The 17,021-nt window shown below is 42.2% G+C and overlaps 1 protein-coding gene across 8 annotated transcripts in view; it reads left to right on the top strand.

Moving 5' to 3' along the window:
• TEX55 (testis expressed 55) overlaps positions 1-17,021 on the top strand; it is a 185,849-nt gene that overhangs the window by 114,870 nt on the left and 53,958 nt on the right. For all 8 annotated transcript variants that reach the window (XM_030205079.1, XM_030205085.1, XM_030205083.1 and 5 more), the window contains 2 exons: positions 2,329-2,391; positions 2,594-2,668. In XM_030205079.1, the coding sequence (XP_030060939.1) occupies positions 2,329-2,391; positions 2,594-2,668 (138 nt within the window). The remainder of the gene's footprint in view (positions 1-2,328; positions 2,392-2,593; positions 2,669-17,021) is intronic.

Raw genomic sequence — 17,021 nt, forward strand, 5'->3', positions numbered from 1 at the left:
AACAGACATGTAGATGTTAACTATACTAGGGGAAGATAGTCAAAACTAGAAAGTAGAAAAAGATGGGCTAATATTTCTGAATTTGGTGATGTCCGATGATGGACTCTCCTCACATTCTTTAATAGAGTAGTGTGGTTGCCATGTTACTCTACTTGAATACACTGAATAAAGATTAATAAATAAAAGCAGAAAAGAATGAACAAAAGATGACAATACTGCTGTGAAGGGGAAAGTGGGATGGGAAGTGGAGGTTGATGAGTGATCAGAAGGTGACAATCGGTAAAATTTTATGACATAAAGGTGCTCATTTTCAAAGCACATAGACTTACAAAGTTGCATGTGCTTTGAAAATGAGCTTCATAATGTGTTAGGAAGCCTAGATCTTTGTCAAGTATATTTTTATTACTTCCAAAGCAGTGGCATAGCCACAGGATGGCCTCAGGATCTGCCCCCGCATTCCCCCCCCCCCCTCCAAAATTGTGCTGTCTGCTGCTTTGGAGGGGATCCCCAAGCCAACCAGCAGAAGCCCTTCTCCACCCAATGCCTGGCAGTTGGCTGCACCCTCCACTTATGCTTAGTTTTTGTGAAACTGAGCATGTGTGAGGTAGGTCCACTCCCTGCGCATGTGCAAAAACCTAGCATGAGTGAGGGTGTGCCTCTCTTGTGTATGCTCAGTTTCATTGAAACCGAGCATGCAAGGGGCAGCCTAGGAAAAACGCCACCAACTGCCATGCTTCAGGTGGAAGAAGGCTTCTGCTGGCTCAGCTATGTGGGGTCATGGGGGGAGAGGCAGAGCTTCTGGACCCTTTTAATGATTTGGGGTGCCATGGAGGGGGAGAAAATCTGTTGACCCTCAGTTGACCCTCAGTTTTATTTAGGTAAGGGACAGAACTTCGAGGAGGGTTAAAATATTTTAGCCCGATACTGTGCTTGGGGAGAGCAAGTGCATAGCCAGCATTGGATTTCTGGGGCAAGGCCAGGGGTGGATTGGGGGAGGGCAAAACATTTCCTCTCCCCCACCCACAGCCACTGCTGCATTTCTTACCTTTGCAGGTGGGGATGCCCAATCCCTGCCAGCTAATGAGATCCATGGCCGGAACTGCCCCAGCGCTGTCTCTGCAAAGAAGAAGTCGGCGACTTCCCTTCCTGTCGTCAACATCAGCACTCATTGTGTATGCTCAGTTAATGCACGAACTGAGCGTGTGCAATGAGTGCCAATGTTGGCGGCAGGAAGGGAGGCCACTGATCTTCCCTGCAGAGAGCACTGGGGCAGTTCCGGCCAGCCAGTAAAAGGGTACTCCAGTTGTGGAGGAGGCCTGAGCCAAAAGCGGGGGGCCCTTTAACTTTATGTTATCATCACACAAAAGAAACTAAATTTTAGACAGCTCTTAGAAAAATAACTACATCTCTTAAGTTGTAGTTAATTTTTCTTTGAAAATGGGCATTTGAGAGCTTTCACTGCAAATTTTTGAATTTTTGTGCATTGATGAGCTGCTTTTGCATGATTTTGCTTTGCAACAGTTCATTAATGCAAGATTTACATAGACTTTCACGCGAAGGGAACTTCACATGAAAGTGTACTACTGTGAATATGCTTTTGCAAAGTGATTTTGCAAAAGTGCATTTCATGCAAAAAAAATAACCTACAACGGATGAACTGTGGCATTTTTTGCATGTTTCCCAGCTGCTTTTCACTTGAAGTGCACTTTTGCAAAGTCAGTTTGCACTTTAGTACTGTGCATAAGGATCCAAGGTGAGAGGAGGGTTATCGAGGAGTAAATGTAAGGGAGAGTGACTACACTAGGGAGAGGGAATCACAGTGAAGGGGAAGGGAATGGGGAATGATTGCAAGGGGTAAGAGGAGAGTGTAGGTGGAGTTGGGAAGAAGACTTACTGTGGAGTGAATGAGAATGACTGCAAGGGAAAAGGGTGCAGAAGGAGGTGGAATGACTATAGGGGGCTTGGGGGAGTGAGTTCAGGGGCGAGGGGTGAATAAAAGGCAAGAGGGGGTTAATGGGTGTTACGAAGAGACTGGGGAAAGGGGAACTAGAGACTATTTGACACAAACAATTCAAATATAACACTACATGATCTACACATGTACCATCCTGATCACCTGCACTTACGTACACACACATAAAGAACATATGCACCCCTCCTATGCACAACCAAATCACATGTATACATATACCCCACTTACACATTGTTCCTCACTAAGTACCACGTATGCAATCCCAGACACACACACACCCTCCTATCCACCCAGGGGAACATTCCTATTTACAATGCTACTAGCATATACTTTACCACTTTTTTTTCTTTTCTCAGGTAGTTAGATGTTTGAACAAGGTAGTTGACAGAGGCTCCAGTTCTACATCCATGTTACAGGAGGTGAGTATCGGCTGCACGGACATCTTTAGGTGGGATGTTTCAAGGTATAGAAAGAATGGACAAGCCATTCTAAATGAGAGAATGGGTGAAATTAGGAATTCTTGCTTGGTGGGCCTATGCCGTGTATTGGTTGGTTCTGCCTCTTATCTATCCCCTGCTTTTTCCCTTTTTTGCCTCTGTAAATTTTCTGTTCTATTGTCAGGTATTTTCCTCTTCGGATGAAACAGAAGATGAAGATCTTTTTTCTCCAGGTTCCCCAGAGGAGTCTGAAGAGGAGGTAAATATTCACATATGAATAAAATGTAGATGCAGAAATAATGGATAGAGAGCCTTTCATCGGAAGGCTCAAGTGTCATTTTGCACTGGTGACAATTTAGCTTGTATGGTATCTACAAACTCTTTCACTTTCTGTGACATTTACCATTCTTGGCTGTGGCTTGTGAAAGGGGCAGTGCATTTTTTCTAGTGAAAAAGGTGCCGGTACTCAAATGCAGGCCACCCTTCAGGGTTGGGGTGATCTAATGGAACCACCCCACAATAGCCAGGCCCCCTGCAACCAGTCACAGATTCTATGACAAGGCAGAATTGGTGTGTAGAGCCTAAGATCTTTCATTAAAATTTGGGGTCCATGGGTCAATTTTAGCAGACAACGGAAAAGGTGCCGGTACTCAGTACCCCCAAGTACCGCCTCAAAAAAGCCCTGGAAAGGGGTAATCTTATTCTGCACTGCTCTGTTACAAAATATAGAACCTTTCTGCTAGCAGGCTTGCGTGGACATTTGTGATCCCTTAAAAAGTTAAGGGTGTTGGGCTAGGGCTAGCTCTCCTCTGGGATGATGTGACGCCATGGTGCATCACCTAAAATTTGACATAGATGGTAAGCCCACAGCCTCTATAATATCTACATATGCCTACTGACTGAGAAGAGTGTAGTACAGGAAACTGGGTTCTTGAAATTCCCATTACTGCTTCCTCCCCTTCCCCTACCAAGCCCCATCAATCAGCATGTCCAAGTTAGAAATGATGCACTTAGCTCCCACTATTCCCCCCAACCATAATTTCTGCTGCTGCTAACAGCCTGGCCCAGAAATGTGATGTCCTGCTCCCTCCCCTGGAGCCTTGATTCCCATTGCTTCCAGCTGCGGAGGAAGAAAAGGCCTGAGGCATCCTCCTCTTTCTGCTAGCTCCGATCTGTTCGTTAGATTTTTAAAAAATGAGTTCTATGGAGAGAATTGTTGGAGGAGAAGAAGTGAAGGAGAAAAGAATGGGATGGTGACCTAGTTGGGGGGGGGGGGGTTGATCCTGGGGGAAGGGGTGGTATGAGAAAGAGAATGAATCTGATACAGTGGCAAGTGCCCCTCCCCCATGCCCCCCCTAAAAAATTTCTTATAGGATTAGGAGGGGGCTTGGGGAGAACAGAGACTTTGGGATTAAGTGGACATTCAGAAGTTGAGTAGGAGTGTGGGGACTCTGTGATTGGTTAGTTACTAGGCGAATGGGAGCTTTTGTATCAGTTTTCAGTAAAACATCTTAGGCCCTATATTCAGCGAGCAGTGATCAGCATTTGCTGACCACTGCCAGCATTATACCTGGAAAGTCAATGTTGGTCCATGTCTGGGCTCCGGCATTGAATTTCCGGGTATATAGTGCCAGCAAAAACATAGCTGGATAAGTGTGATATTCAGCATTTAACCAGTTATGAAGAATCACATAAAGATGGGACTGCATTTTATGTGGTCCTATTTTTGCAGTTAAATGCTGAAAATCAGCACTTAAACTGGCTAAGTGCAGACTTTGCCCCCAGAATGAATGCCCTCAGAATAGCCACTTTCGGCTTGGGTGCTAACCAGGCATCATCAGTGGTATTGTCCAGTTAAGAGCTGTTGAAAATGCCCAGTCAGCCCTGAACAGATGATTTAAATGTCCAGGAGCCTCTCCTAACCGTTTAAGTCATTTTGAATATTGGGCCCCTTGAAAATAATTGGAAATATCTAATCTAGACATGGTAGTATATGCATAGTTAGCGCTGCCAAATTTGCAAGTATGAATTACATATAATTATACATATACATAGAATATCCGAATATCGTGGCTTCTATATATAAAATATAGCGCCAGTATTAGAGAGCTTGTATGTTTGGCTTAAGCAGCTCAAGATATACCTGGTTTTCCACATCTGAGTCAAATGTATAATCTATACATATAGCAGTGGCATAGCCAGAAGATGATTTTAGGGTATAGGTAGGGACAAGTTCCCCTTCTCTCCTGCCCTCCACCCCCCACTCCCCTTCCTTATCCCCACCCCCAATCTTCCCTGCCTCTCCCCCACCTCTGTTAGTTTTAAAAATTAAATACCTTAGCTGGTGGGGATCTTCAAACCCTGCCAGCCGAAGACCTTTGCATCCAACTGGACCCCTCTCAGATAACCATGGTGGCAGTGGCAGCACTCTGAGCACCTTTCACAGGCATCCCAGGCATGAACTGAGTATATACGAGAACTGAGCATGCCCAGGATACCAACGTTGGTGGCTCAGAATGGGCTGCTGATTATCACGGTTTTCTGAAAGGGTTTTGGTGGACTGTGGATGTCTTCAGCTGGTGGGATCCCTCTTCGCTTTCAAGCTTATAAACTCACTGCTTCCTTGGTTTGGCACTTAGGATGGTAATCCTGTTTACACGTCCTTTGCAATAGCCCTGACCCAGAGCACCCAGATTAGGAAATAAAATGCCCAAAACAAGACAAGTTAGTAAAAAGGGACTTAAGTTTCAGTTTTCAGAAATTGGAATATGTCAACTTTGAGAATGTACATTTTTAAATTTCTTTGTATTTTGATTAATATAGGCAGAAAAGCATTTGTCCTCTTTTCTAGAATTACACAGTTTACAGAGAGTTTAATTTCTCTGGGATTCTGTTTCAGTTGTTGTCTGCATATTTTTGTACTGAGTGTGGATCAGTCTGTGCTCTGTGTGTGTGATCAAAAAAATAAAAAGGATTCTGCTACCTAGCATGTAGTTTATGTGTAGGGATCTGAAGCAGTTTGGCCTATTCAGATTTTCCAATAGGAGGTGTTTTGAAGGTTGTCATTCGTAGTAAGAATTTCCGGGGCAATATTCAAAATCATTTATCTGGATAACGGCTGCTGTTATGTGAATAGATGTCTTTGTCAGCCCTATCTGCAGATATTCAGCAGTGCTATCCAGGCTACTGAATATCTTTACAGACCATCTCAGCACTATCTGGATAATACTGGGGTATTTCTTGGGCGGAGCTGAGGCAGTGTTCATGGTTATCTGATTAGCGGAGATGTTCAGTCTTCCACCAGATAATGTTAGAATAGCAAAAAAGCTGTCCTAACTTTATCCAGATAGTGAGCTGAATATTGTCGCTATTTAGATAGCGCTGGCAGTCAGCACTGAATCCAGATATTGAGTATCAGGTACTGTGCAAATAGACTTCTCCAGGAAGGCGGTATATAAAGTTATATATATAAATAAAATAAAATAACCGCAGCATCCAGCATTTTAAAAACATTCTGACCACCCCAGCTGAATATTGACCTGGTTGTTGTTTGAATTGTGACAGTTGGTGCTATTATGATATAGCAAATTGGCTTCATAAGTCCTGACTGGCTTTATTGCAATAATTTTACAGTGGCGCACCTAGCTAGCATAGACACATAGGTGCCTGGCTGCCTTTCCTGCCCATGCATCATGTAAAAGTAGCACTATCTCCCATCATTCCATAACAGGTCACCTAAAGTTAAGCCCCATTTGCATGGTTCAGCTTTTGTGCATTTGCGTCATCTAACCCTCCATTACCTCAGGTACAGAACTTAGATTGTGAACCCACTAGGGACAGAGAAGGTGCCTGTATATAATATGTAAACCGCTTTGGTTGCACCACAGAACAGTTGTATATCAAATCCTAAATGGCGGTACTGCGCCTAACTGCTATTATGTAACTACATGCTAAAATGGCTTAGAGCGTAATTGTAAGGGAGGTGTTCATGGAGGAGGGGCATGGATGTGTCATAGTCATGGCTGACATTTACATGGGCAGGCTATAGAAAACTGTAAGTGACCACATATAAATTTATTTAGTAAATGAAATGACGGCAGATAAAGACTTGAACAGTCCATCCAGTCTGCCCAACATTTATTTATTTATTTGTGACATGTATATCCTACATTATCCCAAACAAGTTTGAGTTCAATGTGGCTTACAATAAACAGTATAGGATACATAACAAAGAATAATGCATAAGAAAGTAATTTATTGTAAGAATCCAATTTTACAATACAGTATCATAAACATACTGGGATAGCTATGGATGTTTAACATTTAGAAAATCTATTATGAACGTATTATGAATTATGTATTATGAATGTATTAAGTTATGTCCAATAAAAAAGGTATCATCTTATTTTCTTTTCCATGTTTTATTTTGTTTGATTTCTATTGATAATATTATGAACGAGAAATTGTACATAAAAGAGAAGGTTAATGGTAAATAGAGTAATAACCAATTCAAGTAATAATTAGTTGTTTGAGATATGATTGTTCTTTATGAGGGTTTGTTTGAATAGGAACGATTTGAGGATTTTGCGGACTCTAGTATATTCCTGTATATTTCTTATTTTGGGTGGTAAAGCGTTCCACCATTTGGTTCGTAGGTAAGTGAATTCTGCTGAGTGGACAGTTTTGTAGACTTTTTTGCAATTTGGGATAAGTTTATTAATGGAAACATATAGTCTGGAGCTGTGCCAATTAGGATTTGAAAGATAAAGGTACATAATTTGAAGATGATTCTTTCTTTGATGGGAAGCCAGTATAATTTCATTAGGAGGCACTTTCAAAATGAAAGAATTTGTATATGAACCTGGCTGCAGTGTTTTAAGCGGTTTGGAGTTTTTTTTTAACAGCTAATCCTTACAGCCAGCATATATGGCATGACAATATTCGAACTGGGATAATGTTAATGATTGTACCAATAGTGTAAATGTTTCTGATGAGAAATAGGGTCTGTTCCTTTTTGGTTAAAAAGAGACCTGAAATATTTTGTGATTACTGAGGAAACTTGAGTATCAAATGTTAAATGTTTGTCTATAATTATACCTAGAAGTTTCAGATTATTGTCAATGGGAAATGAAGTGTTGTCAATTGTTAAACTGTTGTAGTCGTTTTGGTCAAATAGATTGGTAATGACCATGAATTTAGTTTTTTCTTTATTTAGCTTTAGTTTCGATTCTGAGGCCCAGGTTTCCATCAAATTTAAGCCAAGTTTTGCCTTTGTAAGATGTCTTGAATGTCCTTTTTGAAGGTTATATATATGGTAACATTGTCAGCATATATGAATGTTTTGAATCCTGCTGTTTCTAGTCTGTTACCTAGTGGGTGCCATCATTACATTAAACAGTATGGGCGATAGTGAAGAGCCCTGAGGGACTCCACAGTCCGCTGACCAAGGAGAGGATAAGGTTCCTTTCATTTTCACTTTGTAAGATCTTGATTTCAGGAATCCTTGAAACTATTTGTGGACTGTGCCAACATATTCCAAAGTTGTCTAGTATGTGTGGAGGGGCATTTTCGAAAGGGACGTCCATGTTTCAATTTGGACGTCCTTGCAAAACGTCCCAATCCAGGGGTGGAGAAACCCATATTTTCGAAACAAGATGGACGTCCATCTTTCATTTCAAAAATACCGTCAGGGACATCCAAATCCTTAAATTTCGCCGTCCCTAGACATGGACGTTTCTGATTTTCAACGATTTTCGAAATCAAAGACGTCCATTTCAGAAACGACCAAATGCAAGTCATTTGGTCATGGGAGGAGCCAGCATTTGTAGTGCACTGGTCCTCCTGACATGCCAGGACACCAACCGGGCACCGTAGAGGGCACTGCAGTGGACTTCATAAAATGCTCCCAGGAACCTAGCTCCCTTACCTTGTGTGCTGAGCCCCCCAAAACCCACTACCCCCAATTGTACACCACTACCATAGCCCTTATGGGTGAGAGGGGGCACCTAGATGTGGGTACAGTGGGTTTGTGGTGGGTCTTGGAGGGCTTGCTGTTTCCTCCACAAACGTAACCGATGGGGGGGGGGATGGTACTGGGTCTGTCTGTCTGAAGTGCACTCACCCACTAAAACTGCTCCAGGGACCGGCATACTGCTGTCACGGACCTGAGCATGACATCTGAGGCTTGCACGACATATTTTTACAGATTTTTTGAGGGTGGGAGGGGGTTAATGAACACTAGGGGATTAACGGGAGGTCATCCCCGATTCTCTTCGGTGGTCATCTGGTCATTTCGGGCACCTTTTTGTGCCTTAGTCGTAAGAAAAATAGGTCCAGGTGAAAACATCCAAGTGCTCGTCAGGGACGTCCTTCTTTTTTTCAATTATGGGTCAAGGACGTCCAGGTGTTAGGCACGCCCAAGTCCCGCCTTCGCTACGCCTCCAACATGCCCCCTTGAACTTTGGCCATCTGTGAGACGGAGTGCAGTTGGGGATGTCCAAAATCAGCTTTTGATTATACCGATTTGGACGTTTCTGTGAGAAGGACGTCAATTTTCCGATTTATGTCGAAAGATGGGTGTCCTTCTCTTTCGAAAATGAATCCATTAGTAGGATATTATGATCTACTATATCGTATGTGCTAGACATATCGAACTGCATTATTAAGATCTTAGACCCTATGGTAACTTTTTTCTGAGATTTGATACTAGGGTAGTAAGTACAGTCTTGGTGCTATAGCATGGTCTGAAACCTGATTGCAATTTGTGTAGTAAGGAGAAATGTGAAAGGTAGTCCATAGTTTGTGCTGCTACTATTCCTTCCATCGCCTTTATCATCAAAGGAATGTAGGCTACTGGTCTGTAGTTTGTTACATCAGTTATGGTGATTGAATTGTTTTTTGGTATAAATGCCATTACAGCTAAATTCTATAAATGGCACCTAAAAAATGGATATGTAACACCAAAAGAGGTTCTTCAAGTCCACAGCAAGGGACAAAAACCAAAGCAGACCAGGCATTTACAATTTGCCTTTTTTAAAATTCTTTTCTTATAATTTTTTATAATTTTATATTGATTCTGTATGTATGTTTAATTTAATAGTGTGTTGTAAAACCCCTTATGCAGCCTATTTGGTGAACCGTGGCCACGTCAGGTCTATTTCAATAAAGATTTTCCTGGACTACTGTTCTGCTTTGGTTTTTGTACCTAAAAAATTGGCGCAGAAAAAAAACTTGCGTAAGCATTATTCTGTAAGCCATGCCTAAAATTTGGTGTGGTTTATAGAATAAATGCTTAAGCAGACAGGTTGTGCATTAATTTATGTACTTCCATTTGCACTAACAAAAATGTGGTGCAAATGCCCACACCTGAATTTACATGCAGGGCACCATTTTTCTATAATTACGAGTGTAACTCAAAATCTGACTTGAAACGCCTATAAACCTCCAATTTCCAATCCCCTACTTTAGGCTGCATGTAAATTTTAGGTTTCAGATGCCGCTTCTAACTTTACATGCGTAATCTCCAATTAAATCTAATTAGTGCCAATAATTGTTCATTCTATTAAATTGCACTCACAAATTGGGAACGTGCCTTTATTTATTTTCAGCACTTGATATACCGCAAATGATCCCTGAGGCGACTATTCAGTTTACAATTTCTATTACAGGTACTTTGCACTGTCTCTAACGGGCTCACAATCTATATTGTACCTACTACTACTTATCATTTCTATAGCGCTACAAGGCATATGCAGCGCTGTACACCATACACAAAGACAGTCCCTGCTCAAAGAGCTTACAATCTAGATAAGACAGGTAAACAGACAGAACAATTAAGGGTAAGGGAATAAAGAGGTGAGGATAAAGGACAGGGCAAATGAGTTAGGAGTCAAAAGCAGTGGTATAGAGGTGGGTTTTGAGTCTGGACTTGAAAACAGCCAAAGACAGGGCTAGGCGTACAGGCTTGGGAAGTCTATTCCAGGCGTGAGGTGCAGCGAGATAAAAGAAACTGAGTCTTGAATTAGCAGTAGAGGAGAAAGGGACAGATAAGAGAGATTTATCTACAGAACGGAGTACTCGAGGGGGGACGTAGGGGGAGTCATGAGTGGAGAGGTACTGGGGAACGGCAGAGTGAATGCACTTATAGGTCAATAGGAGAAGTTTGAATTGAATACGGAAATGGATAGGGAGCCAGTGAAGTGACTTGAGGAGAGGGCTAATGTGGGCATAGCGACTTTGGCGGGAAATGAGTCGTGCAGCAGAGTTTTGGATTGATTGAAGAGAAGAGAGATGGCTAAGTGGGAGGCCAGTGAGAAGCAGGTTGCAATAATCTAGGCGAGAGGTGATAAGAGTGTGGATAAGGGTTCTGATAGAGTGCTCAGAGATGAAGGGACGGATTTTGCTAATGGATCGTTTCATGTCTTTTTAGCTCTGATAGGTAAGAAAAGCTTTTATGATACTCAGGACTTGTAAATGGTTTCACTCCCGTGTGGACCATTTTGTGTCTTTTTAAATTTGGCAGTTGAGTGAAGATTTTATTACATGTAATACATCTAAATGGTTTTTCTTCTGTGTGGATAGTTTGGTGAATTTTTAGATGTGAAAGCTGAGAGAATCTTTTATTACACTCAGTACATGTAAATGGTTTCTCTCCAGTGTGGCTTATTTTGGGGGCCCTTTTACTAAAGGGTTTCCACCGGCCCAATGTGGGTGCCGGCAGTACTTCCACCCCCAGCTCATGCTATTTCCTTCACTAGTGGAAATATTTAAAAAATATTTCTGCAGAGGGTTACCTGGCAGTAATCGCTGCATGGTTGCCACTAGGATAGTGTGGGAGCCCTTCCCCAACAAAATGGCCACACAGCAAGTGCAAACTTACCATACAGCCATTTCTTTTTTTCGGCCTTTTTACCCACTGCAGTAAGAGAGGCCTTGGCCGCAACCACTTTCGCAGGGCCCCTTTTACCGCAGCTTAGTAAAAGGGTCCCTTGGTGTCTTTTTAACTCTGAAAGCTGAGTGAAGTTTTTAGTATACTCAGGACATGTAATTGGTTTCTTTCATTTGTCTTTTGTGCAACTTCTTTTCTGCATTTGGAGCTTTGATACTCCTATTAGATATAGTACAAGTAAATTCTTTCAGGGCTTTTTTTTTTCTTTTCTCCTCTCCTTTGTCAAGGTTAGAAGTCATGTAACCACTACTATTATTTTGGAAGGGTCTCTCTACTAAGTGTCTCTGTAGGGGTCTTTTACAAAGGAGCAGTAAAACAGAACTACCGCCAGCCCAACGCGGGCACCAGCGGTAGTTCTGGCTGGAGCATGCGCCATTTCCTGTGCTACGGAAAATTCTTTTTCTTCGTCATGCGCTGCCCATGTACCGCCAAGTTACCGCTGGAGCCCATACCGCCAACACAATGAGTTATCTTACCGTGTGGCCTTTTTTTTTTTTTTTACATTTTACCATCTGCGATAAAAAGGGCCCTGGCTCATGGGAAAAACGGTCCCCGCCGCTACCGCAGGGCCATTTTTCCCGCAGCTTAGTAAAAGGACTCCTAAGTGTCTACAAAGTGCATGCAATTTTTGGCGATCTTTATAGAATGGGGGGGTTAGCCTGCGGAAATTTGGCACCTAATTATGGCAACCTATTGTAGAATTGCCTCCTATGAGTTCTACATACCTATTTTTATGCATGTTTATCTTTGGACAGTTTTATAAGCATATGCAGGGAGTGATATTACACATACATTTTACGTATTTAAAGTAGATGTTCCAGGGGCCGTACTTGGCGTAAGTTTGGTTTTACATGTGTACTTTAGAAAAACAAAAGCATACATTACACATCTAAGTGGCAAATATGCACATATATATTTACACCTGTTTTGGAGCAGACACAAATGTGTGTTATGCCTTTGCTGCAGGTTGCACATACAACAAAAACAGTGATTTTACAAGAGAAAATACGTGTATAGTTCCCCGTTATAAAATTGCTGTCTGTTTTTTTTTCATACATTGGTTCATCCACTTATGTGGCAGGTTATAAAATTATCCTTGCAGCGGTTAATTTTATAACGGTGCACTTCTAAATATTTCCAAAATGATGCCTACTTTAAGCATATTTTAGAAAGGTAACATGGGCGCCAATATCTTTATAAAATAGACTTTCAGAACTATCCCCTGTAGTGTGTAAATGTATATCTATGTTGAGGTAGGAACAAATATTTGTGAGCGTTCTGTGCCCAAACTACACCCATGCCTATGTGTATAATTGAGTAAAAGTAGGCACAATGTTGCTCTGCTGCTACCTTTTACACCCATTTTCCCCCATGCAATTTTATAATACCCATTTTCTGTGTGTAAATCATGCTTTACAGGTGGAAAATACTTTATAAAATTATCCCCAAAGTGTCCAGGAGAGGAAGGATTTTGTATTACCGTTCCTGAATTTTAACTTTTTTGTGTGTATGTGGTGAGTTGTAAGGAGAAACGTCCTATGATTTCTGTATATAAAATCTATATTAGGTGAGGTCAGAACTGGTATGCCACACATCAGTCCCAGATTTCTCACTGATGAAGTAAGAGAGGCCTGAAGTTATTAAGGAGGTCATTTTAGAAGCCTTATATAACAATTCTGTGTAACTACCAGCATTTACATATGTTGATTGTACACACATGTAACTGGTGATTTTAGAATGCCACTATTTACCCAAAGAATTGACATAGGATGCACAGATTCAAAGAAAGCATGTTCCAAGTGATTAAAAAAAGCCACGTATTTCCCATTTTATAAAAGGAATTACACGTATATTTTTAAAACTTTTCCTCTTAGCATTTACATCTGTTCCAAGGCACACGTAAATGGCAGCTATCTACATGTTTAGACCTGGGGTCTTCACCAGTGATTGAGGGAACAATTGTGCTTGACTCGATGGTGTCTTAACACCACCTCAAAATCAAACATATGAATGACAAGTGACCGACTCACCCGCAAATGCGCAGTAGAGACTTCCCTCTCTGTCCCGCCCTCACGTCTAGACATGATGATGTCAGAGGGCGGAACAGAGAGGGAAACGGACGCTGCCGCTGGAGCCTGGAGACAAAGCAACATCGCCGGCGCACCAACCTCCACCCCCCCCCCATCCCTGACGTCGTCGCCACCGCCACTCCCGCCCCCCTCCATATCGGGCCCCCTGCACTGACATGACAGCGCCTCTCACCTCCATGTGGAAGCACTGCATGCAGCAGCAGAGCGATCTGCTGCTGCCTGCAGTGCTTTCACACGGAGGTGAGAGGTGCTCTCATGTCAGTGCAGGGGACCTGGCACGGAGGGGGGAGGGAGCGGCGGCGAGGAGGGTAGCTGGGCATGGGGGGAGGGCAGGGGGGGAGAGGAGGGTTGCTGGACATGGGGAGAGAGTAGGTCAGAGAGGAGGGTTGCTGGTCATGGGGGGAGGGCAGGGGAGAGAGCAGGGTCGGTGGATGGGGTGAGGCCAGGGGAGACAGGAGGACTGCTGGACATGGTGGGGAGGGCAGGGGAGAGAGCAGGGTTGCTGGACATGGATCAATGGAGGGAAGAGGAGGGCAGGGGAGAGAGGAGGGTTGCTGGGCAGGGGAGCGAGGAGGGTTGCTGGACATAGGGGGAGGGCATGGGATAGAGCAGGGTTGGTGGACGGGGGGGGAGGCCAAGGGAAAGAGGAGGTTTGCTGGATATGGGGGGGGCAGGGGAGTCAGGATGGTTGGTGGACGGGGGGAGGCCAGGGGATACAGGAGGGCTGCTGGACATGGGGGGGAGGGCAGGGGAGAGAGCAGAGTTGCTGGACGGATTGGGGGAGGGGAGGGCAGGGGAGAGAAGAGGTTTGCTGGACATGGATGGATGGATGTGAGAATTATTACATTTTGCAAAACACAAATCGCGCCCGTTTTAATGGGCTTATCGGCTAGTAAATAAATCAGTTATTTCTTGTCTCCTTAACTGGCTCCTCTTGTAGGTGTAGTTTTGAAGAGTCCAGTGCCTACACATATATATGGCAGCAAATAAGTGTGCAGACTGCAAGCTTGTTACTTACACATGTAAAGCCCTGAATGGTGCTGCCCCATTTTTGAATGTATTTTTTATGAAATGGCTATTGCTGCTGAAACATACCAGGAAATACACATGTATTTCCTAGAATCCTTAGCCCATGTTGCAAAAGGCTCCATGTTCGGCAGACCCAAAATTACCTAGCTGTCCTATGCAAAACATTTCCACTTCAATATCAGCTTGTAAAATAAATTCTATTAAGAATATTTTATCTTTCTATTGCATCACTTTTCACTGTAAAATAATGATAAAGATTTTTGTATACTTAAGATGGTCATTGTAGTGTGCAGTATATTAATCACGTGAGTACTGTTGTTCAGGTATGTTGTGAAGAAAACAATTTAAGAACCACTTGGCTAGAGGGACTAGAGTTTTGGGTTCTGAACACAGTTTTATTAAGCCATTTTTATTAGGAGTAAAATTGAAAGGATCATGCACTTCTTGATTAAATTGCATCCTTAAATTATATTCTTTGGAAAAGTCAACATTACTCAGAAATTAGTGCAGATTGATTTAGTGATGTTCTGTACAGTACATGGTTATATTTGTTTTTTTATGTGGTTTTGCCTATTTGGAGGATATGCTGCTGTTTATTTGCTCTGCAGTTTATGCTATGTTTGTTTATGGTGTCTACTATACATTCATTTTTGGTTGACCTTGCTTAGAGTACTATCAGCATATAAGCGAATAATTATAGTAAGTTTAAATAAATCACAGAAATAGTCTTGCTTTCTTCTCTGATTAGCTGGAAATTGTATATCTTGATATCTTATGGAAAACACAGCTATAGTCACTATTGAATATCTGTCTGCCTTAGTGGGCCTTCTACAAAAGTGTGCTAGTGTTTTTAGTGCACGCTAAAAATAAGGGTGCGCTAAACACTAGAGATGCCCATATATTCCTGTGTATATACACAACCAGCCAAATGGTAGAAATGAAGTCAACTGGTCACCAAATAAATGTGATAAGGGAGAGTCTCATACAGTCACCAAGGCAAGTAGGTTATCACCAAACTGATATGCCTGATCAACGTGACAATTATAATCATATAGTGTCCTTTTTACTTCTTTTGTATCAATCTTTTTTTTAATTCTTTATTTATATCTTTTCCAATTTACTTAACCAAAGCTGAACTTTGTCAAGAAATATAAGAAAATCCATAAAAAGAAAATAATTTCCTTATTACATAGTCCTCTATTGTGGGAGACTGAATATACATATACCTTATATAGAGGATGGATATCTCACAAAGAAACATATATTTTAGGAAAATAAGGCGTCAAGAATGTTACATCTCATACATCAAGTCCTATGTTAGATACCTAAGGGGGTTTTGGAACTCTCGCATTTAAAAAGGATCTAAGTTGCATTGGATCGAAAAAATGGTATGTCTTATTTTCAAAAAATACAACACATTTACACGGAAATCTTAACTGAAATTTAGCCCCCAATTGTATTGTCTCTTGTCGTAAAAGAAGAAATTTCTTCCTCCTTTCTTGCGTGGTTCTGAATACATCCAGAAAAATCTGAATATTCTCGCCCATATATATAACAGAAGAAGTTTGTCTTAAGTATTGTCTCAATAAAGCCTCTTTATCCATAAGGAAAACAAAAGACACCAGTAAAGTAGATCTATATTCAATATCTTCTTGTGACTGTTCCAATAGAGCAGAAACATCTAGAGTCTCTAGAACCTGGTTCCTTTGATTTTAAACCACGATTAAGCAACATATACAATTTTTGAATGGGGGGGGGGTGAATTATCTTCAGAATACTTAAAAACTTCTTTAAGAAACTTATTAAATGAGTCTCTCAAAGGGGTAAATTTAAGAAAAGGAAAATTCAAAATTCTTAAATTTAAACTTCTTGCCCCATTCTCTAAGTTTTCAATTTTTCTGTGTACCAGATCAGCATTCTGGAGTAGTTTATTTGAGTCACAGAATGTTCTACTTGTTTTAAACTTGGCACTTGGGAGGCTAATTCTGATTGTAAGCAGTCCATTTTTATCGTGTTTGCATTAGAAGTCTTAACAAAACTCAGGCATACCTTATGCAAAGATTCCATTGCACCCCAAAGGAAATCTAACGTCACCGTCGTTGGTTTCTCCAAGGGCTGCAGTTGGAGCTCTGGAACTGGCTGTGCTTCAGCCATTTGTTGCACAGCGGAAGTTTGCTCAGAGAAATTTCCACTGCTGCGCTTGGGAGTGGAAGTTTGGCTCGGTTCTTCCGGAGTTCTCTCAAGGTGAGGCGTTTCCAAACCGCCGATGGAGTTCTCCCCTCCACGCTGCTCCGCTCCGCACTCGCTACTGGGCGGGACTTCCGTCGACACTGCCTCCTGCCTCGCGAACCAAACGTGGACCTCTGGGGCTGAGTGAAACTTCACTCTCCAGGCCCGAGCTCCTCTCTGCTTCGGGCAACGGAATGCCCTGTGATGTCACTGGGACCGTGAAGTCTGTAATCGGAGGTTGCCGTCGGGTAAGTTCTGTCGAGGGTAGGGAGAAACCCCATCTAACTTTACCTTTCCTCATAGGCATATTAACGGAA

Source organism: Microcaecilia unicolor, chromosome 5 (assembly GCF_901765095.1).
Source record: "Microcaecilia unicolor chromosome 5, aMicUni1.1, whole genome shotgun sequence".
Taxonomy (NCBI): Eukaryota; Metazoa; Chordata; class Amphibia; order Gymnophiona; family Siphonopidae; genus Microcaecilia; species Microcaecilia unicolor.